The sequence below is a fragment of the Solanum verrucosum genome, unplaced genomic scaffold (assembly GCF_900185275.1).
Source record: "Solanum verrucosum unplaced genomic scaffold, falcon-dt-bn FXZP01000253.1, whole genome shotgun sequence".
In the NCBI taxonomy this organism is placed as follows: domain Eukaryota; kingdom Viridiplantae; phylum Streptophyta; class Magnoliopsida; order Solanales; family Solanaceae; genus Solanum; species Solanum verrucosum.
In genome coordinates, this window is record NW_026019984.1 from 3852340 (window position 1) to 3875343 (window position 23004).

Here is a 23004-nt window from a genome sequence, read left to right on the forward strand (position 1 = left end):
TTGTATAATATAGTATGCATTAAATAATAATCATGAAAGAATAATATGCAAAATGGATATGAATTACTATAGAATGAGTTGTTTTTGCAGTAAAAATGCATGGATATCGTATTTATTATTAAGATAAAAAAATAGTAATTTTTTACTAGGAACATGCGGTTTTTTTTTAAAATGAGGTAAGAACATGTAATTAAATATATCTCACCTAATATATTATAGAGATGATATCATTGATACATGTTCTTAAGTCATTTCGATTGCTAGATTGAGTAATTCCTTTATTGTAATTGGAGACTGGCTATGTTAAGTAATTTCATTATCGTAAATATACATCACAAAATCAAATATTGATTACATTAATTCAAAATTTTACCTTTACACAATTCTTTACACAATTTTCAGCAGAATCTTCATATACAAAATTACATGTGTATGATTCATACCTATATTTTGAAATTATAAATTAATTATGGCTCCCATCCCATAACTATCTGTCTAAAAATATATTTAAAAAAAACAAAAGAAATAACATGGAAAATATATTTTAATTAGTTTCATATACTAAATGCTTATACAAAGTATATTAAGGAAATTTTTTTAAAAGGAATGAACTTACGGTCAACACCAGAAATTATGACGTTTTAAAATCCCTATTAGTAACCCATATATCTAATGTATTAAATTTCAATAATAAATAAATGTTTCCAAAACAATCAAAAACCTTCTATGGACCTTTTTTTATTTTTGTTAGAATTGAAAGAATCATTTTTTGTCTTCTATTTTGATTGACAAATGAATTATCTAAATATGATATAAGCAGAGGCGTATCCAGGATCTCGGCTAGATGGGTGCACGATTACGAAAAAATGTATCTCTAATATAAATTTGATCGATTTGACTTTTAGTTTGTAATATGAATCATTAAAGTATAAAAATTATAGATCCAAAATATATAATACTACTAGTTTTAAATTTTAATATACACATTTGATTTAATTATATAAAAATTTTACAATGCTAAATTTTTTAAGAATTCTCAATGTAATACACTTGAAATTTTTGAAAGAATAAAGGAAAAAACAAAAGAAAAATTAGTTGAAACGACAAAAGTGTAACTGATAACCACTTGGAAAAGTGTTACTCAAAGAAACAAGATAGATATAAGATTTAAATTTCTATCTCTCACTTAGAGAAGTCCACCCAATCATCATCGCATTTTTATATGATACTTTGAACATGGGTTCACACATCTATATTTAAATATTTTTTTAAAAATATAACACTACTATATATGATCTAGAGAGGAGAGCATGGGTTCACGTGAACCCACGGCACCCCCTCTAGATACGCCTCTGGATATAAGTACTATTTAATATTTCATTTCTTAGATATTTTATAATATTTTAATTTATAGTATGGATAAAATCGTAATTCAACTTTTGATTCGAAAGCTTTCCACTTTTCATATGAATTTCTAGTTGATTTTGGCTAAGTTTTCAAATTTGAAGATAGTATTTTAAAAATTGACTGTTATTTTAGTTGAAGTGTTTTATTTTTTTATGTACTTTCTTATAACTTTATGTGTCTTACCTTTTTTAATTTGTTTAAATTAATACTTATTTATATACTTATTAATAATTCTGAAAATTTAACATTTAAAATAATACGCTTAACATCACGAGGTAAAGAGTTATCCTATTTTTTTTTTAATAATAAGATCCAATCAAATTACTTTTTAATTCAGATAATCTCACCTAACATGTTCTCACAAGATTAAAAAATAAAATACCATACTTTTCTCCCTTATTTTTATTTGCCAACTATATTGAATAAAAATATGTTGTAAAATTTAAGAACAAAAGAATAATAAAGATTAGACAAAAAAATATAAGATAAGAGGAATAATATAAGATAACTTTCTTTCTTTCGAGTGTATTCAACATTATTCTTAACACCACTATTTATAGGATTACGTTGAGAAATACCAAAGGGTGTCATAAACATTACATTAAACCTTGAGAATTATTCTCCATAACGGAAAAAATAAACCTAGGAGTTATGGTCATCCATTTGACCATATTATTAACAACATTACTACCAATCAAGGAGAAAATTAACCTATATTATTTTTATCTGTTATTTTTAGAACAAGAGAACCTTTTCCTTGTATTTTATCTCTTAATATTAAATAATTATACTTGTCGTAATCATTGGTCCAACTCTATATATAGTATGTAGCTTGTGTCTATCATCTTACCCCTTGTTTTGGATGATTGTTATCAGACGTATTATATTGTATTATTAAATTAAATATAATATTTATTTTGATTGTTGTTATTTAAATTTTATTATATCGCATCGTTTAAATTCAATCAAATAATGATGAAAAAATCCAATTTATGTAACAATGTTTATGTCGTTATCTCAATATATTTTTTCTCATTATATCTTTTATTTATTATATTTAATAATCATATTTTATTTTATCTTACCTTTTCATAGTAGTTCCTCTATATCCTTCTTTTTTTGGCAGATCTACCATTCATATTACAAATGTGTAATATTATGTGATAATGAAAAACGATACGTAACCGCCATCCAAACAATCAAAGTTTTAGTAGAAACTTTGGATCTTTTTTTAGCCGAATCAAACCCCAACACTTTTTCATCGCTGATTTTTTTTCCTTTTCTGGAAAAAATGGGTTCTATGATGAAGGAGGAAAGGATAGACGAGGAATCAAAGGAAGCAATTTTGTATGTTAATGGAGTTCGTCGAGTGTTGCCTGATGGATTTGCCCATTTGACTCTACTTGAATATCTTAGAGGTTAGTTTTTAAGTTTAGTTTGTGGGTTTTTTCTTGTCAGAAACAGTTTTAGATGAACAATGAACTAAGTTGGCATTTGACTATAGATTTTGGATCAAGATATTGACCATAAAATTTGGTTAGATATTAATAATTTGATATTTAAGCCAGTTTTTGGGGAGAAATTTCACTTTTGTCCATAAAACTTTAATATGCATGTCCAGACAACATCAGGTTTTTGAAAATCATAACTTTAAAAACTCAAATTTTCAAGTTTGGGATTTGATTAAGCTTGGACATACTTGTGCTAAGCTGTGTTCCTGTTTTGTTTCTATGGTAAATGTTCAATTTGGGTAATTTTTATTAGTGTAAATCTAAATACTGAAAGGACTATGCTTTCTCTAGCTAGGTTTAATCTGTGGATTTCATATGTTTAGTATATTTTCGGGTTTCTTAACGTTCTCTCTGGTACTCTGTGCTTTATCCACTTCCGTGGCCCGGAAGAATTTCCAAGTTAAAATCTGACAAACAAATCAACATGGAGGTAGTATATAGAGATAAGTTGAAGGAATAGTAGCTTTTAAAAAAAGTAGAGCACTGACTTTTGATTGAGTGATAGTAGTTGTACACTATTAAAGACAACTTGATATGTCCGCAGTAGAAAATGACAAGGAAGATTGAAAACGTGTTTGGCTAAGTTCCAAGAATTAAAAGTGCTTATTGTAGAGAGTTTAGGTGATTTATCTAGCTTATAGGAGCAAAATAAGCGTTTTTGAATAGTAACAGAAGATATTTTCCAAAAGTTTAAAAATTCCCAGAAGCATTTTCGGAAACTTGATCAAGCATAAATTACTGTTTTAATATTGGTAAAAGTAAATTTGATTTGCCGAATACAAATTATTACTTTAAAAAAAATAGAAAATATTTTTCAAAGTTAACAGATTTTTACAAAATTGATCAAACATGCTGTAAGCAGGAGATTGAGGAGTTCGCGTGCTTTTGAAAAAGTTGACCATTACCAAGGATGATGGGTAAAGTAACTTTAAAAGATTGGATCAAGAGGAGGAAGAATTATTCGAAAACCTGAACGATAAATATATATATATATAAAGATGTAGATAGTAGATATGTGTTATTGAGAGTATGACAGAAGTTTGTGATAGTCCCTTATATTAAATAGTAATATTAGTGGGTTAGCTAATGTTGACGTACCGGGATGACTTCCAACTGTTCAGTGACATACAGTTAATTATATTTTCTGTATTCTTAACTTCTGCTGGTGTTTGATCTTGTAAATTGGTGCAGGTTGGATCTTAAGACCTTTATTGTTTAATACATATATTTCGTATATTTCAACATTGAATAACCAATTACTTCCTTCTGTCACTTTTCTATTAGTTAGACTTGGGCATCATCTGTTTAATTCAATCTCCATTTTCATACAGTTTGTGGCTTGCTGGCTGAGCAATTGATGTGTTTGTACTTACCCTTTAGTTATGCAGTTGTATACATATAGTGATAAAAGTTTGTTGAGTCCATTTTCGAGTTGCTGCCAGTCTGTAGCTTTTATGCAGTTGGTGGTACTTTTTAATGAATATGTTTTATACATTGTCTTGAGAACTCACTACACCTCTTACGAGTTTATGTTGCCCAATACTTCAGGAATTTGTAGTTTTTATTTCTGTTCAGATGATTGATCTGGATTTTATCCTCTCAGTCTCTCTCTGATTCTGTTTTGGTGGTTTATCTGAAGTTGCTCTTTCTCTGTGGCTATGCAGAAATAGGCCTGACAGGCACCAAGCTAGGCTGTGGTGAAGGTGGGTGTGGGGCATGCACTGTAATGGTTTCTTTTTTTGATCAGAATTTGAAGAAATGTGTGTGAGTCTCTTTCCATCTCTATCCATCTACGTCTCCAAGTCTCTCTTATATCTTCTTTTGGGGTGTGCAGGTTTATGCATGATTTAGTGGATAGCTATGAGTTCTGCACTTGTTTGCATTTGCATGGGTTATAATTTGTGCTGGATAGGTGTGATCCATGTCTTGATCTGTGGGATGTTTTCTTCTGATCAGTTGTGTGATTACTCTGAGAGCTGAGATCTTTCTCGTTAGTTTTTGAATCCCCAAATTGTTACTCATTTTCATTTTGGGTGGTAGGGAATGAGGTTATTGATTGTATCAGGCAGTAAAGCTTTCGCCTTTGTCATCCTTTTACTTCTGTCGCTCTTAGTACTATTTGTTTGTCTGTTATTCAGCCATACATGAGCGGAGGAAGTCAGTTAGGTGGGTCTTGGGTAATTGTAGGAGATACGTTTTCATTCCTGTAAACTGATGTCTGTTTAACATCTAAAGAAGTATGATAGCTGTCAAGATGGATAGCAGATAGCTCTCCGCATAGTTCTAGAAGATGGCGGCTGATTGGATAAATGTTCTTTATCCTCAATTGATTTTGTATCCTTCAACGAACGAAACAATCTTTCTTTAGAATCGGGGAGGTGGAAAGTTCAGAGACCTTATCACTCTGTATCTGTTCTAGCAGACTAGTTACAGGTTGTGAACCCTTTGGCGTTGGCCTGACCTAATACTAGGTTAACCTAGAAGTCAGTTGGGAAGGTTACTTAAAAAATGAATAAAGCATCCATGTTTCTTATGATTACTATGTGAATCCTTGACAAGTACGTAAACCCCATGCCCAAAAGAAAGCACCACCACGAGAAAAAATATGAGACCACTACTACTGAAACCTGAAATGAACAATTATCGTGCTAGATATATAGTCTTCATTCTAGTATCCATTGAGCATGAGCTTTCTGTAACACTGCTAATCCTGGCTTTGAGATGATATCTTATTCTGCTATAAGTTCTCTGGTTGGGGTGGTTGGAGTGGTGGTGATGCGAGTCTTTGGCGAATGTATTTGACTAAGAGAGTACAGAGAAACTAGTTGAAAAATGTTGAGAATATAATTAACTAATATAAAGTGTGTTCTCTCTAATAGCTTATGAGATCGAAACACACTTCAACATGGTATTAGAGCAGACAAAAGCTTTTAAATGAGATGGTCACACACTTCAACAAAAAATATGATTAGTTAAGAGTAGGACTGGCAAACGAGCTGGTCGAGTAGAATATGAGTTGATCGAAAACGAGTTAAATAAAAATGGGTAAAATACTCGACTTGACTCATATTTGAAATGGGTAAAAATGAGTTACCCAATGGATAATATGGGTATCCATATAGGGATCATGTTAAAAGCTTTAAAAGCAAAATCTCTTACCTCACTCTTTACTCCTCCCCCCCAAAACAAAAATACTCAAAACTTTTTAAATTTAACCTGCCCATCCCCACCCCCAACTCCAACGCCTCAAAAATGAATTTTTTGTTTCTACTCCGATCCCCCTCCCCCAACCCCTTCCAAAGAAAAATTTGTTTAAAAAAACGATTTTTTCCTTATCCCACCCATCCCTACCCCGACCACCTACACCTTAAAAAAATATTAATGTCACTTTTCTTTCTTTTATAAATGAGTCTCCTTTACCTGTTTAACTACCCACTTTTAAATGGGTAAAATGAGTTTGACTCGTTTTTTACTCATTTTAAATGAGTTGGGTACCCAACTCATTAAAGATGGGTAATTTGTATGGGCACCCAACTCATTTAAGATGGGTAATTTGAATGGGTGCCCATATAAATTGCCCATTTTTCCATCCCTAGTTAAGAGATAAAAGAACATAATCATAATAATTTATTAGCAAGCAATAAATTGGTAAACTTGAAGTCTGCTTGATTTGATTGGCCCCTGGTGCATCACTCCCATTCAGTTAGTATATGACTATTAAAAATTTCCATAAATCATATTCAGTTTATAAAGGTGTATTTTCTCTATAGGCACCGTGCAGTAAATGCATGCTTGGCTCCTCTATATTCTGTGGAAGGGATGCATGTCATCACAGTGGAGGGAATAGGGAACCGCAAAGCTGGATTGCACCCAATTCAGGTACATTAGTTGGTTTCACATGTCCCATGATTTTCACATGTTTTTTCAACGTCATTTGTTAATTCAAATAGTACCTTTTATGGATCATGATGTATGCAACATTCTTGTAACTCCTCTGCTTTTCAACGACATTCTAAAGGAATCGTTGGCTCGCTCGCATGGTTCACAATGTGGATTCTGTACCCCTGGTTTCGTCATGTCCATGTATGCATTACTACGATCATCTAAAGAACAGCCTACAGAAGAACAAATTGAAGAAAGCCTTGCCGGAAATTTATGTCGATGTACTGGTTATAGGCCAATTGTTGACGCATTTCGGGTATTTGCAAAAACAAATAATGCTTTATACACCAACACATCTTTACAAGACATTAATACTGGTGAATTTATCTGTCCTTCAACGGGTAAGCCTTGTTCATGTGGGCCGAAGGCCGAAAATAGTGAAGAAACCATCAAACAAAATTTAAGCAATGATTGTGGCTGGAAGCCGTTTTCTTACAATGAAACCGATGGAACCACATACACCAGCAAAGAACTTATTTTTCCTCCTGAACTTTTATTAAGGAAATTGACTTATTTAAGTTTGAGTGGATCAAATGGACGAAAGTGGTATAGGCCCATAAAACTTCAACATCTGTTGGATTTAAAAGCAAGATTTCCAGATGCCCGGTTAGTTGTTGGAAATACAGAGGTGGGAATTGAAGTCAGGCTTAAAGGTATTCACTATCCTATATTAATATCTGTTGCAGATGTTCCAGAACTTAACCATATAAGTGTTGAGGATGATGGCTTAGAAATAGGTGCTGGAGTTAAGTTGTCACAGCTTGTGGATGTATTAAAGAAGGTAAGAAATAACCGCCCCGAGTACGAAACATCATCATGTCGAGCTCTCATCGAACAGATAAAGTGGTTTGCTGGAACACAAATACGAAATGTTGCATCAGTTGGTGGGAATATCTGCACTGCGAGCCCAATATCAGATTTGAACCCTCTTTGGATGGCAACAGGAGCGAAGTTTCGAATAATTGACTGCAAAGGAAATGTCAGAACATGTCTGGCTAAAAATTTCTTCCGGGGCTATCGTAAAGTGGATCTGACAAGTAGTGAAATTTTACTGTCAGTATCATTGCCTTGGAATAAACCATTCGAGTTTGTGAAAGAATTTAAACAATCTCATAGGAGAGATGATGATATTGCCATCGTCAATGCTGGGATGCGTGTCTGCCTTGAAGAGAAGGACAAGAAATGGGTAGTTTCAGATGCTTTGATTGTATATGGTGGGGTTGCTCCACTTTCATTTGCTGCATCAAAAACTAGTGACTTCTTAATCGGGAAAAGTTGGAACAAAGAGCTGCTACAGGATTCTTTGAAAATTCTGGAGAAGGAAATTGTGCTGAAAGAAGATGCACCTGGTGGGATGGTTGAATTTCGAAAATCATTAACATTTAGCTTCTTCTTCAAATTTTTCTTGTGGGTTTGTCATCAAATGGATGGACAACCATTATTTCTTGAGAAAGTTCCAGCGTCGCATATTTCTGCTGTAGATTCATCTCTTCGACCATCCGTTAGTTCAGTTCAGGATTTTGAGATCAGGAGGCATGGTACTTCTGTGGGTTCCCCTGAAGTTCATATTTCATCAAGACTTCAGGTAACAACATTCATAGCTTGATAATTATGCAATATTTATTGATGTCTATTCCTGAACTGTTCAGATTGGAAGATGATAATTCCACAAAATCCTAGATTGCATGTGGACAGACAAGAAGCAACTGCTAAATGCTTAAAGACTTCTTGACCTCCTAGCATGGCACTAATTCTTACGCCATAATTGACGTAAGGGCTGGAATTGCCTTTGTGCTAATGGAGTTCATGAATGTAGCTAATCTTTGACTTCCGCAGTTCTGATGAAGAACAAGCACATAAAAGATACATTTGTTGTTGGTTCATGAAAAAGTGAATTTTGGGTTTTTAGTTCCTTGCTGCTCCTCCTTCTTGTTGTATGTATTAGGATTGAATCTGTACTAACAGCATAGGGGGACATGGTGTCACTTTCTACTTTCTCCAGTTTATATATTTTCTGGCTTGTGCAGGAGCGTATTTCTAGAGATGAACAACATTGGTTCCCTTTAAAATTCTTGGATCTAGTAACTAAATGGATTACTGTATTATTATTAATTTCCAATCAACAACATTGGGTCCCTTTAATGCTTCTATTTTGCTCTGGTACTCTCTCTTTTGAGAAGGGAGGTATTTCTATGATTGCAAAATCTATAGTGTACAGCTCTGTCTATGCATAGGAAATTGGAACTTTTGGAAAGTGTTTTATTATTTTGAGCTGGCATTCTGATGAAATAGCTGTCCTTTTATTGGCTCCGTTTGGCCAAATTGCCACTTATATCTTGGCTGATAAACTTGACCATTTTCAGGTTTCTGGAGAGGCCGAATATACAGATGATGCGCCAATGCCACCCAATAGTTTGCATGCTGCTCTGATATTGAGTAAAAAACCTCATGCTCGTATACTTTCAATAGATGATTTGGGAGCCAGGTCCTCTCCTGGATTTGCAGGTATCTTTTTGGCCAAAGATGTACCTGGTAACAATATGATTGGACCAGTTATTCATGATGAAGAACTTTTTGCCACAGAGTTTGTCACTTCTGTGGGTCAGGTAGGATGGTATACTCTGAGATGTTCTCTCCATGCACAAAATCTGTACACTATATTAGGTTAATATTCAGAATAAACTGGCTTCTCTTGTGATGTTAAGTGAGGTAGACTTGTAATAAGGTTTTGATTTGGGAATGACTTTATAATTTCAACTGTTTTTTCATAGCTACCTATTATTGTCTGGGTGAATATTTGTAGGTTATTGGAGTGGTTGTAGCTGACACACATGAAAATGCAAAACTTGCTGCTAGAAAGGTTCATGTTGAGTATGAGGAGTTACCTGCAGTTTTATCGATAGAGGATGCTATACAGGCCAACAGTTATCATCCTAATACGGAAAGGTGTATGACAAAGGGTGATGTTGAACTGTGTTTCCAGTCAGGTCAATGTGACAGTATTATAGAAGGAGAAGTTAGAGTAGGTGGTCAAGAACATTTCTATTTGGAGCCTCATGGCACTTTTATATGGACAGTGGATAGTGGGAATGAGGTGCACATGATCTCATCTACCCAGGTACTTCAAACATAAATCTAGCAATTCTCTCTTAGTTCCTCAAGTATATGTAGGTTTATAGGGCATTAATTCTGGTGTCGTATCTTTTTCTTCTTCTCGTGGTTTGCTTGTTTAGATGTAAGTGTTAATATAATCATTAAAAGAAGTGGTAATAAGGGGAAGTGCCATCTGCCATTGAGTTGCCAAAGCCTTGATCATATCATGGAACTCAATTTCTGTTTATAAGTTGCTCTTGCGCCCAAATTTATAATAGAGCTTGTTTAGAAAAAACATGTATCCTGCATGTGTTTTCAGTATTTGAAACTCTCAGATTACACATATTAGAACATCGATTGCTTTTTTATATGCTTATTTTGTGACTGCTGTTTTAAATTTTTGACACAAAATCGAAAAGGTTTGCAAAACTTAGTTTTAACTAGAAATAGCAAAGCTAACCTCCTAAAGTTAAGCTTTTCTCTACTTACTCTTTCTTCTCAGACTCACATGATATATATGTGATCAAACATAGTCATCTAAGTTTGGTGTCAGTTTGAAATAATCATGAGTTGTTTTTATGATTTCGGTTCTAGATAACTATTGGTATTTTAGAGATCAATATTATGCTGTTAGATGGGTTTAGTTCGACATGTGGATTAGGTCAATATCCAGTTTAAGATGCTACATCTCTGTAATTTACTTGTTTGGAAAGGAAGAATATCTGTGCTTCTAATTTGGTGTCCCAATCATTGTCTATCTTGCAGGCTCCTCAGAAGCACCAGAAGTATGTCGCTCACGTTCTTGGTCTTCCGATGTCAAAAGTGGTTTGCAAGACCAAAAGGATAGGTGGTGGATTTGGAGGCAAGGAGACTAGGTCTGCTATGCTTGCTTCTGCTGCGGCTGTTCCATCATACCTGTTGGATCGTCCAGTGAAAATTATTCTGGATAGGGATATAGACATGATGATAATGGGGCAGCGACATAGCTTTCTTGGGAAGTACAAGGTAAATAGATGAGTTTATGATCACGTTACACAGCTAAACTCATTCTATGCAACATTTGGATGGCATGGGAAAGCTTGTTTAACTCACTCACTTCTGCGGTGTTTATTGCTCAAGCATTTGTGGGAAACACATGATATTGTAGTTTAAATTTGAATTAGTGTAACTAGTATCTGTGAACAGATTTTTTTATTCGAGTGTGCCAAATGTTTTGGAATGTGTCGAAATGGTAGATGTTTCATATATATTGTGATGAACAGATATGTACACTTTCTGATTTACTGAACACATTGAATTGTTAGGCTGCATAGACAGATAAACTCTTTAGGAATTATTTGCATTGGATTTTGTAGTGTAGTAATAACAACTGGAGAAGAGTCAAGGCTATGAACTCGACAAGTTCTTTCCCAGCCTGTTGTGCTGTTATTTGTTACATGGACCAAATCAGTATAATACTTAGTAGATATAGATTATTGGACTATATAAGCCTCCTCAAGTGGAGGGATGATAGGAAGGGAAACATTTGGTTTTATTCGTTTTACTAATGTGTTTGGTAGGCATTGGTTTGCGTCATTTTCTGTTCTGATTTCTATTAGCATTTTCTTTTGAATATGGAGAAACAATGTTAACATTCTCTATTATTGTTAGGTTGGTTTTACAAATGCCGGGAAAGTGCTTGCCTTGGATCTTCATATCTACAATAATGCTGGAAATTCGTTAGACCTATCAGCCGCTGTACTTGAACGTTCTATGTTCCATTCACACAATGTCTATGAAATACCAAATGTGAGGGTTAATGGAAAAGCATGTTTCACTAATTTTCCTAGTAATACAGCTTTTAGAGGATTTGGAGGCCCACAGGGTATGCTAATTGCTGAGAATTGGATAGAGAGGATTGCAGTGGAAGTTAACAAAAGCCCAGAAGAAATAAAGGTATGCCTGGTGTTTCTGCTGATTGTCTGAATAGTCTATTTTCATATGTGATGCATATCAGCAGCTTCACCATTTTCACTTCCTTTAGCACTGTAGATGATGATGTATATGGATTGTTTTCTCATTTTTCATTTTTCCACCAGGAAATGAATTTCATCAGTGAAGGATCAGTCTTGCACTATGGTCAAAAAGTTGAAGACTGTACCTTGGGGCGTCTCTGGGATGAGTTGAAATCTTCTTGTGACTTCATTAATGCTCAAAATGAAGTTGAAACTTTCAATTGCCATAATCGATGGAAGAAGCGAGGTATTGCCATGGTGCCAACCAAATTTGGAATAGCTTTCACTTTTAAGTCTATGAACCAGGTACATTCTTGTCTTTGTTGTACACCCTAAAGTTCCTAGCTAGGTCCATGTTCCTTTGAGTAGTGAATAGTTTAAGTATTGCCTTCATTCTTCTCTGCTTTCAGCAATGATTTGCTAACCAGCCCAGGTGGCTGGATATATGTAATAAGCTATTTCTTTGGTACCTATGAGCATGATAACAGCCGTTGACTGACTTCTGTAATTGGTTAAGTTTTCCACTTCCTTTTGAGATAAGGTTAAAAAGCATTCCATTTACTGTGTAGGACCACAGACTATTGCCCCTTTTCAAGATGTGATTAAAAAAATAAAACTCCTATTGATCACACATTTCTCATTCTTTCAAGCAATTTACAAAATGCAAGTGGTAGAGGTGAAGAGCACCTGAATAAGTTAGGATGTAGATGTGAATAGTTCTACAGGAGATATAGGTTCATGTTCTTCAGAAACAACACCTTTTTCGATGCTGATTGTTTCATAATTTTAGCTCTATGAAAAGTTGTAATCCCAAAAGCTTAAGTTGGTTATTCACTGACTGATTGACTACAGGCAGGTGCTCTTGTTCAAGTTTACACAGATGGAACAGTGTTGGTCACTCATGGGGGTGTGGAGATGGGCCAAGGTTTACATACAAAAGTTGCTCAGATTGCTGCATCTTCCTTTAACATCCCTCTAAGTGCAGTATTCATTTCAGACACAAGTACTGACAAGGTATTGAGTGTGAGACGAATATCATTATATCATTGTTTGAAGCTTCTATTCTTCTATTGGTGAACAAACTGAAAGGATGCATCATTCTTGATTGATTGAGACAAAACGATTCCCTCAATACAGCTTCACTCCGTCAAGCCTGTACGAGTAGTGAAGAAGTATAGATTTCGTTGGTTGTTGACCGACGGAAAGCATGGGATCAAAAAAGGCAATCAATCATAATTGAGAAAATAATTAAAAAAAATCTTGGTAAACACTGGAATCTCGGAATCACATGGCATAATTCTTGTTTTATTCTAATATTAGCTGGGACGAGTTATCAAAAAATATCAGCTGCGACGACAGAAAGGGTTAGGCATGTACTAGATGGCGATGAGAGAAAATGAGCTAAACCAGAAACTTAATAGACAATAAAGGGAAGCCCGGTTCACTAAGCCCCTGCTATGTGCGGGTTCGGGGAAGGGCCGGAGCACAAAGGTCTATTGTACACAACCTTACCTTGCATTTCTGCAAGAGGCTGTTTCCACAGCTCGAACCCGTGACCTACTGGTCACATGGCAATAACTTTACCACTTGTGCCAAGGCTCCTCTTCCATAATAACCAATATAAAACTTGAATTTACTCGGTCTGTAAATGTTGAACTTAGATACTGCCTTCACTTGCTACCTAAAATAATTGAAACTGATCTTCCTCGGCCAAGCGGTGGTTTGCTTGGTTTGGGGTGTGTGTGTGTGTGTGTGTGGATATTTCTTCTAGCACATCTTATTGTTTTATTCAATTTCCTTGTGTTGCATGTCAATTTTGTTTGCAGATTATGAAAAATATTATTACCTGCCTCATCTAGTTTTCTTGCCAATCTAGGTACCTAATGCTTCACCAACAGCTGCTTCTGCAAGTTCTGACATGTATGGAGCTGCAGTATTGGATGCATGCGAGCAAATAAAAGCACGGATGGAGCCTATTGCATCCAAGTCTAACTTCAGCTCTTTTGAGGAGGTCTTTCTTTTTGTGCTGGCTTTTAAGTAATTTTTTGATTTGATATCTGTTTTATTTTATTTTTATGCCTGACTTGCTTGTCTATCATTTGAAATATGTTTATGACTTATGTTTTGAGGAGGAAATGATAAAATACTCTACTCGTGAATTTCTCTAATTCAATGGGCTAATAGGTACAGTAAGTGATAATTAAATTAAAGAGCAAACATGGTGGGCTGTTCAAATCAGTTGTGGCTTGTGATCATCCCTATCATATTGTCTGTTTCGTTTTCCTTTACTTGTCTTTCCTTTCTCCATTTTGCTTGATCCGTATCATACTCTCTTTTTCTCCTTATGGAATACTACCTCTAATCTGACCTCATTTTTCAGATAAAAAGGGATATATGCATATTCCCTGATACACCTTCTTTTCCCACCTTCAAATTATTTTGATTGTAACCACCAAATGATGGTTTCTTCCTACAGTAACTCCTTGTGTGAAATTCACACTTCTTCAGGGTTAGGCACCAATTGTGAAGAAGATGATACGGCGTATATCATTTGGAAGAAGATAATTTATCTTTGAAGTTCATTAGAGTATTGGAGATCTTATGTTTCTGTTATCTTTTTTCTTTTACCTGACTAAGTTGAGTTTGAGAAGTTCAAGGAACAGAAACTAGCGATTAGTAGATATGCACTTTAATGAAAAGAAGGGATGCAAATGTCACATGCTCTGTGAGGAGGTACTAAGCTCTAGGCATTATTAGTCTACAGTGCATGCATCTGGCATCTCTTCAAGCATAGCCTTGCATGGGCTAGTGTTTGACCAGGCTTATTGCCTATTTCCATATAATTAAAGGAATTAAAGGACAAGGAAAAAGAGTCTAAGGCCCAGCAATACATTTTACCAGTATGGTGTGAAGCCCCGGCGAGGTTCAGGCGCAGCAGTGACAAAGTCCTCGAACACCGAGAAGCAAGGAAACAACTCCTTCGAGGTGAATCAAGCTTGATGGGGACCTCTCAGTCTAATTATCCATTGGATAATGGAAAGTACAATGCGGACAAAGGCTTGCAGGAAACTTTTATTTCAAAAAGAAAAGAGGACCACACGGCTTTGACTGAAGGGCACGTGGTTGCCCTAATTCAAAAGATGGGGCCTGATTTAATTAAAGAGCAGTTGGGCCTTTTGGGCCATTTAAAAAATAATAAAGAGTCTGGAATGAAGGAAGTATAATGTCTCCACACTTCAAAAATTCCTGAAGCAGAGCCTTTCATCGATAATATTCTCGGACAAGAGGCTACGTCTTCACCGAGACCCTGTCTCTCTAAGGAAGAACTTGGAATGCTGGAAAGCCTCTGCCTCTCTCTTGGAACCATGGAATGTGTTAAAGAGAGAGTGGATTGTTCAGTGGAGGGGGAGAACAGACCTGTGGCTATTATTGAGGAATATGGGGGAGGGGAAAGTTTTATTTATTCTGATAGGGAAGCGGGACCTCGAGGTGATGAAAGAGCTGGGCAATTGATGAACTTCGAAGAACCATTACCTCTCCAAATTAATGATTCCCTCTCGGAGCAAGAAATTGAAGATAAAGCTTCTCTTTGGGTCCAGTCAAATGTCCTAAAGCTTAGTCAATTGTTTGAGGCTGCCTTCGAAGGCTGCGATAAGGTGGCCTTTGATCTTTTTTTAAGAATTGATCAAAAAGGGGTGAACTAACACAAAAGACAGCATCTATTGCATCCACCAGTGGTAAGAAACTCATTCCAAAAGAGATTAAGAACCTGGAATTCCATGTTAAATTTAAAGAAGGTGAGCCAAGGAGTAGAGGGAGGATAACATCAGCCAATTATCAATGAAGCTGAAAATTTTCAGCTGGAATGTGAGGGGGGTAAATTGTGAATATAAGAGGAGGTTAGTGAGGAAAGTTATACAACAATGGGGGGCAAATATATATGTGTTAGTAGAGACCAAACTGACAGTAAAGGAAACTCATGTTTTTAGGCAACTGTGGCAGAATAGGTGGATGGGGGAGTGTCATCTGAATGCAACGGGTAGAAGTGGGGGGATAGTTGTAATGTGGGATAAGAGATACTGGAGAGGGGAAGTCGTGGCAACTGCCAACCAGAGTCTAACAATAAAATTTGATGGCATCAACCAAGTTCTTACTTGGTTCCTTAGTGCAGTGTATGCTTCCTGTGATACTGTGACTAGAAGAGAGTTGTGGCAAGAGTTGAGCAACATCAAGGAGGTATGCAGTGGCCCGTGGGTATCTTGTGGTGACTACAATATCACAAAGTACCCAAATGAAAGATCAGAAGGGCACAGAATAACAGGTGACATGCAGGAGTTCACGGAATGGATAAATGCGATGGAATTCGTGGATCCCCCTCTTTTGGGGGATTCTTTCACTTGGAGAAGAGGAGATGGCCATAGCTCAGCTTCCAGAATTGATAGGTTTTTGTATTCATCTCAATGGGATGAGTCCTTCACTCAGATCAAACAGAATTTGCTGCCCAGAATAGGTTCTGATCATAACCCCATCATGCTTGATTGCGGGGAACTGAATTCGAATAAGTCCTATTTCAAATTTGAACAATGGTGGCTGGGGGTGGATGGTTTTGCTGACAAGATTAAGGAATGGTGGTTGTCTTTCAATATAAATGGCACAGGTTCTTACATCTTAGCTACTAAACTAAAGATGCTGAAGCAAAAATTGAAAGAATGGAGACTGACACATAGAAATGATTGGAAACATAAGAAGGAGGAAATCCTTCACCAGTTAGCAGAGATGGAAAAGACTCAGGAGCTGAGATTACTCTCAGAGGATGAACTACTCCAAAAGGTTCATCTAGCCATGGAATTTGAGGAGGTTGCCAAACAAGAGGAAATAGCTTGGAGACAAAGATCTAGAATACAATGGCTTAAAAAAGGTGATAAAAACACAATTTTTCCAGAGGGTTGCAACATCTCACAAAAGGTTTAATTCTATTGACACTTTGGTGGTGGAAGGAAACTCTATCTCAGATCCAGAAGATACTAAAGGAGAAATCATCAACTTTTATCAAAAGTTGTACACAGAGACTGAACAGTGGAGACCGAAGTTTAAGTTGCTAGGCTTGGAAACTATTAGTGAGGAAGAAAGAGATTGGTTGCAAACTCACTTTGAGGAGGCTGAAGTTTTGAAGTGCATCAAGTCATGTGCTAGTGACAAGGCACTTGGCCCTGATGGCTTCCCCATGTGTTTTTTTCAGAATTTCTGGGAGGTGCTTAAGTTTGATTTTATGAATGCAGTAAACCAATTTCATGAAAGACACGAGTTTGAGAGGAGCTTCAATGCCACCTATGTGGCCCTTATTCCAAAGAAGCCAGGGGTGACTGAACTTAGAGACTTTAGACCAATAAGTCTAATTGGTGGAGTTTATAAAATTTTTGCCAAGCTTCTGGCAGAAAGGGTGAAAAAAGTAATCAACAATCTAGTCAACAAACATCAAATGGCCTTCATACAGGGCAGACAGATCCTAGATGCAGCTCTAATAGCTAGTGAATGTGTAGATTCAAGGATTAAAAGTGAAACCCCAGGAATCACGTGTAAGCTTGATATTGAGAAAGCCTATGATCATGTGAACTGGGATTTCCTTATTAACATTTTGAGACAAATGGGATTTGGAGAGAAATGGCTTAAGTGGATAGGATTTTGCATTAAAACTGTCAAGTTCTCTATATTGATTAATGGAGAACCTGCTGGTTTTTTTCCCTCACAAAGGGGGTTGAGGCAGGGTGATCCTCTTTCTCCTTTCCTCTTTATTCTAGCTATGGAAGGACTTAATAGTATGATAAGGGTGGCCACTCAGAAGAAATGGTTAAAAGGGTTCAAAGTGGGCAACCAAGCTGGGGAAGATCTACAAATTTGCCAATTACTGTATGCAGATGATACTGTGATCTTTTGTGAGGCCAAGGTTGAGCAGGTGTGTTTCATCAGAACAATATTAGTAATCTTTGAGGCAGTGTCAGGGCTTTCTGTGAACTGGAGAAAAAGCAGCATGTTTCAAGTCAAGGAAGTAGCTAACATCCAGTGTTTAGGAAATATTTTGAGTTGTAAGATAGAAAATCTCTCAACTAAATATCTAGGGATGCCATTGGGTAACAACCACAAAGAATTAGAAATATGGGATGGAATTGTGGAGAAGACTGAGAAAAAGTTAGCCACCTGGAAGACACAATACCTATCTTTGGGAGGAAGAATAACAATGATCAGTTCTGTCTTAGATGCTCTCCCTACTTATGTTATGTCTCTCTTCCCCTTACCTGCTAAAGTGGAAGACAAGTGGAAGACAGATTAGATAAACTAAGGAGAGATTTTCTTTGGTTGGGCAACAAGGAAGGAAAGGGCATTCACTTGGTCAAATGGCAAACTGCCCAACTAAGCAAGAAATCAGGAGGTCTTGGCATTAAGAATCTAGGTCTGCAAAATAGGTGTTTGCTGTCAAAATGGCTATGGAGGTTTGGTAAAGAGGGGCAGGCTCTGTGGAAGGATGCTATCGTTAGCAAGTATGGACAAATTGATTCATGGGCCTCCAACACTGTGACCAGCACCTATGGGGTCTCAGTTTGGAGGTCTATCAGAAATTTGTGGCCAAAACTTGCGAGGAACATATGCTACAAGGTGGGTGAGGGGACTAGGATCCTTTTTTGGAAAGACAAGTGGATAGGACAGAACTCCCTCATGGAGGACTTTGCAGATTTGTACTCTTTTTGTGACGACCTTGGAGCATCTATTGCTGAGATGTGGTCTCAACAAGGGTGGAATATAACCCTTAGGAGGCTCTTAAATGACTGGGAGGTGGATAGAGTGGCCAACTTATTGCAAAGGTTGGAAGATTTTCCGGGACTCAACACTAATCCTGATGCAATCAGATGGAAACATGATAGGGATGGGGAGTTTTCTGCTGGAAGAATGTACAAAAGAGACCTGGCAACACATCCGGGGGGCATTTTTGGACCTTGGAAACAAATCTGGAAGTCCAACACTCCAACCAAAAGTGTTTCACATGGTCAGTGTGCAGAAGAGCATGTCTGACTCAGGAGAGACTGAAAAAAAGAGGATTTCAGATTGTTTCTAGGTGCTTCTTCTGCCATGAGAAGGAGGAAACAAACAATCATTTGTTCCTTCACTGTAGAGTGACTGCCCAGATATGGTATATGTTTCAAAGCATTATCCAAGACCCTTGGGTGGTGCCTGAGCATACTGCTGGCCTACTAAACTGTTGAATGAGAAGAGAGGGAGGAGGGGGGGGGGGGGAGCAAAACACAGAAAAAATGGTGGAGTCTAGTTCCATCTTGCATATGGTGGTCAATTTGGAAGGAAAGAAACAATAGGTGTTTTAAGAATATTACTAACCCAATGCAGAAAGTAAAAGAAAACTGCATTAATACTCTATATTTTTGGTGTAAAGAAGAGGGTATATATGAAGTAGATCAGTTAGTAGATTTCCTAGGCTCTTTGTAATCTTGACTACTTTGCCTTGGAATTTTTTGTTTGGTTGCCAGCATACCCTCATTGCTGATGAATACAACTTTACCTTTCTCAAAAAAAAAAAACCCATGAAAATGGAGGTACTTAGTAACATACGAAGAAGGGACTTGTCCATCTCGGAGGATACAGAGTGTTTTGCATAAGATGCAGCAATTATGGCAGCAGATGAAACACTTAGCAACATGGGCATGTAGCAAGAGAGTGGGACATGAATCATGACATTCCTAGTTACAAGATTATTGGAAGGCTGGATCAATGAGTGACTTTCTCAAAGCTCAATTTTTAAAGAAAAAAGTATTTTCACCTCACCCATCTGCTTTATTCCTTCGATTATGTATACACCACTGCCTGTAGCAAGACCACATGTTCAGTATATTCATAATTCATCGTAATCTTGGGAATTGAAACATTAAATTAGAAAAAACTCAGAAAAGACTTGAGTATCTGCAAAAGAGAATTTGTGAAAGATTTTTTGCAATGGAGCAGTAAGGTTTTCTTCATGGTTTATTTCATTTCCCGAGCAAGCTCATTACCTTTCTGTGGCATATTGTTCCATAATTGCATTGTATATAATACCTTGTTCAGATTGATAACGCCGCAAGCATTTTGTATCTTCCCTCATGGTCCAATGTAAACCTTTATTATATGTCTTATATTTTACTTGTACCTCAAAACTGACTCTGAAATATTGCACTTTGTCTTTTTCTATAGCACTTTCATGATGATAATAGAAAAACAATTAACTGCTGACTTGATGTCTTGTTTTTTGATTAAATATCAGCTTGTCAGTGCGTGCTTCTTCGAGAGAATAGACCTTTCTGCTCATGGGTTCTACATTACACCTGATATTGGCTTTGACTGGAAATCTGGAAAAGGCAGTCCATTTAGGTACTTCACCTATGGTGCTGCATTTTCCGAAGTTGAAATTGACACATTGACAGGCGATTTCCATACTAGGAGAGCAGACGTTATCCTAGACCTTGGATTCTCCCTCAACCCAGCGATTGATATTGGACAGGTCATTGCTACCCTCTCTGTACTATTTACGTATAGATTTTGAATTTTTCAATTGTTTAGCTGGCATGCTTAATGGCATATTTTGAATAAATGAAATTTACAAGTAGACTATCAATTAGTAAATACTGAAGTAATTGATGATTGAAGGTCTGGTAAGTTGTCTTTTGACAGATCTTTCTACATGTAGATAATGTTTGCATTTCATTGTTTTGAATGGGGAGCAAGAAGGACGAATAGAATTCAGATTTATAAACTCCATCTCCATTTCCTTGAATTGAAGTTAGCTAATTGTTTTGTATTGAACTCAATAGGGCACACTCCAAATGTTCTTCTTTTTGTTTATTTTTCTTATTCTAAATATTCACATATTTACAAGGATGACCTGCATGCATATATTATGTCTATTGCCATTACTTCTAATTGTCTAAATTCTGGAAGAGATAGAAACACTACCACATTTGGAGATGGGCTGGATCTCGCATCTTTCGATCTGAAATGAACCTTTGCTAACATTCATGCATACTCTATGCAGATAGAAGGAGCATTTCTACAGGGTCTTGGATGGGTAGCATTGGAAGAGCTGAAGTGGGGCGATAAAGCACACAAGTGGATTCCACCTGGGTGCTTACTCACATGTGGACCTGGAAATTACAAGCTTCCGTCTTTGAATGATATGCCGTTCAAATTTAATGTCTCTCTTCTGAAAGTAAGTCTCACCACTATCTCCTCCTTGATATTTAGGTGTCTCTAGATATTCATTGTTTGCTGAGTACTTGTAAGCCATTTTCTTATTTGTTAGTAAATTGTATTCCATAAAATTTGGTTCAGCATACAGCTGATAGGTACCATGTCTTGAACTGCTTATATCTTGACAATCTGCTTGACATTTGACAACAGAATGCTCCAAACACCAAGGCTATCCATTCATCTAAAGCAGTTGGGGAACCACCCTTCTTTCTTGCCTCAGCTGTCTTTTTCGCCATCAAGAACGCCATAAAATCTGCAAGGATGGAAGCTGGTTACAACGACTGGTTCCCTCTTGATAATCCAGCCACTCCAGAGCGTATTCGAATGGCTTGCACTGATGAATTTACAAAATTACTTGTGAATTCTGATTTTCGGCCAAAGCTAAGTGTTTGATGGTTGTACTATATACTGAATAGGTTAAGCGTTAGAGCTTCATATGATACCTTCTCTACATTTTTCATGTAACATGTTAAATGAGAATGTATTCTTGAAATATAATACCTATTTAAACTCTATTAATTCAAATAAATAAAACTTGTTTTTTCTTTTAATACTTGTTTGTTTTTCCTTATTTAAAACCTTTACAAAACTGATAGGGAAAATACATAAAAATCCCCCTGAATTTGGCACAAAAACTTACTTTAGTACTTAAACTACACGGGTGTTTATATACCCCCCTTAACATCTTTTATGTGAATTATTTTCAACCCTCCGAACATCAGCCCAGTTGAAGGCTGGGCATTGTTACACACACGCGTTTTCATTGGTCCACGTCGCAAAGGGTTTTAAAAATATCTTACCCGTTTTTATAACCCACCCGTTTCCAAAATACAACCCGACCCATTTTTAAACAAATATCCCTAAATCTCTCTCAAGTCTAAAGACCTAATATGAGAATAACAAGTCATTAGCGTGAAGGATTTGCTGAGTTTAGGATTTTCGTGAAGAAACAAAGGATTTGCGTGAAGAAACAAAGTTACCAGGTTAGTAATCTTCGTTTAGATGATTGTAACATTTGACCGAGTTTAGGATTTTCATAAAGCTTAGTTTTTTTTTATCTTTTCAGTTTGACGATGGATGTGTACATTACCTTAAGGTTTCACCATGGTGGAAAACTACAACAAAAACCTCATATTAAGTATGAAGGAGGTATTGTCATTGATTGTTTTGATGTAGATGTTGATAAATTGTCCTAATTTGAATTTGTTGATATAGTTAAAGATATTGGCTATAATTGTTCTGCTTGTGTTGTTTATATTAAACCACATAAATGTCGATGTGTTGTTGAAGTTAAAAGTGATAGGGATATTATGGGTATTGTACATGAATTAAAAAATGGAGATATTGTTGAACTTTATGTGACTCATTTAGTTGAAGAAGTTGTTGTCCCCCCCCCGAAATCGGATATCTAAATGATGTGGGTGGGGAATCTAATACTACTTTTGATAAGGAATCTAGTCAAACTTTTGAGGGTAGTGAAGGTTTAGGATTTGAAGAGACTGCACAACCTGCATAACCTGAAGAACCTATTGTGGGTGAAAAGTTGGGTGAAGTGTTGGGTAGGACTTTTACTAGTGTTGGAGAGGACTTGGGTAGGGCTTCTGCTGGTGTTGGAGAGGACTTGGGTAGGGCTTCTATTAGTGTTGTAGAAGACTTGGGTGGTACTTCTTCTGCTGCTGCTGTATCTGATATTCCAGAAGTTGGGTCTGATTGAGAAAGTGAAACGAAGCAAGTGATGATTCAGACAATGCAGATTTGTCTGATGAAGGAGA

General features: G+C 36.4%; 1 protein-coding gene across 1 annotated transcript; it reads left to right on the forward strand.

Annotated features, from left to right (window-relative positions):
- The first annotated feature begins 2632 nt into the window (after positions 1-2632).
- On the forward strand, positions 2633-21674 carry LOC125818181 (xanthine dehydrogenase 1-like). Its single transcript, XM_049497721.1, has 14 exons — positions 2633-2825; positions 4583-4682; positions 6689-6797; positions 6937-8445; positions 9224-9466; positions 9664-9978; positions 10719-10958; positions 11604-11888; positions 12032-12253; positions 12800-12961; positions 13824-13958; positions 20250-20486; positions 21018-21191; positions 21383-21674. Exons 1-14 carry the CDS (start codon positions 2699-2701, stop codon positions 21623-21625), a joined length of 4101 nt encoding a protein of 1366 aa, XP_049353678.1. The 5' UTR covers positions 2633-2698; the 3' UTR covers positions 21626-21674.
- Positions 21675-23004: the final 1330 nt, after the last annotated feature.

Coding starts and splice junctions, on each gene's coding strand:
- LOC125818181 (XM_049497721.1), top strand. CDS start 2,699: ATGGGTTCTATGATGAAGGAGGAAAGGATAGACGAGGAATCAAAGGAA. Junction 8,446..9,223: donor ATATTTCATCAAGACTTCAG/GTAACAACATTC, acceptor GACCATTTTCAG/GTTTCTGGAGAGGCCGAATA. Junction 12,962..13,823: donor CAGACACAAGTACTGACAAG/GTATTGAGTGTG, acceptor TTGCCAATCTAG/GTACCTAATGCTTCACCAAC.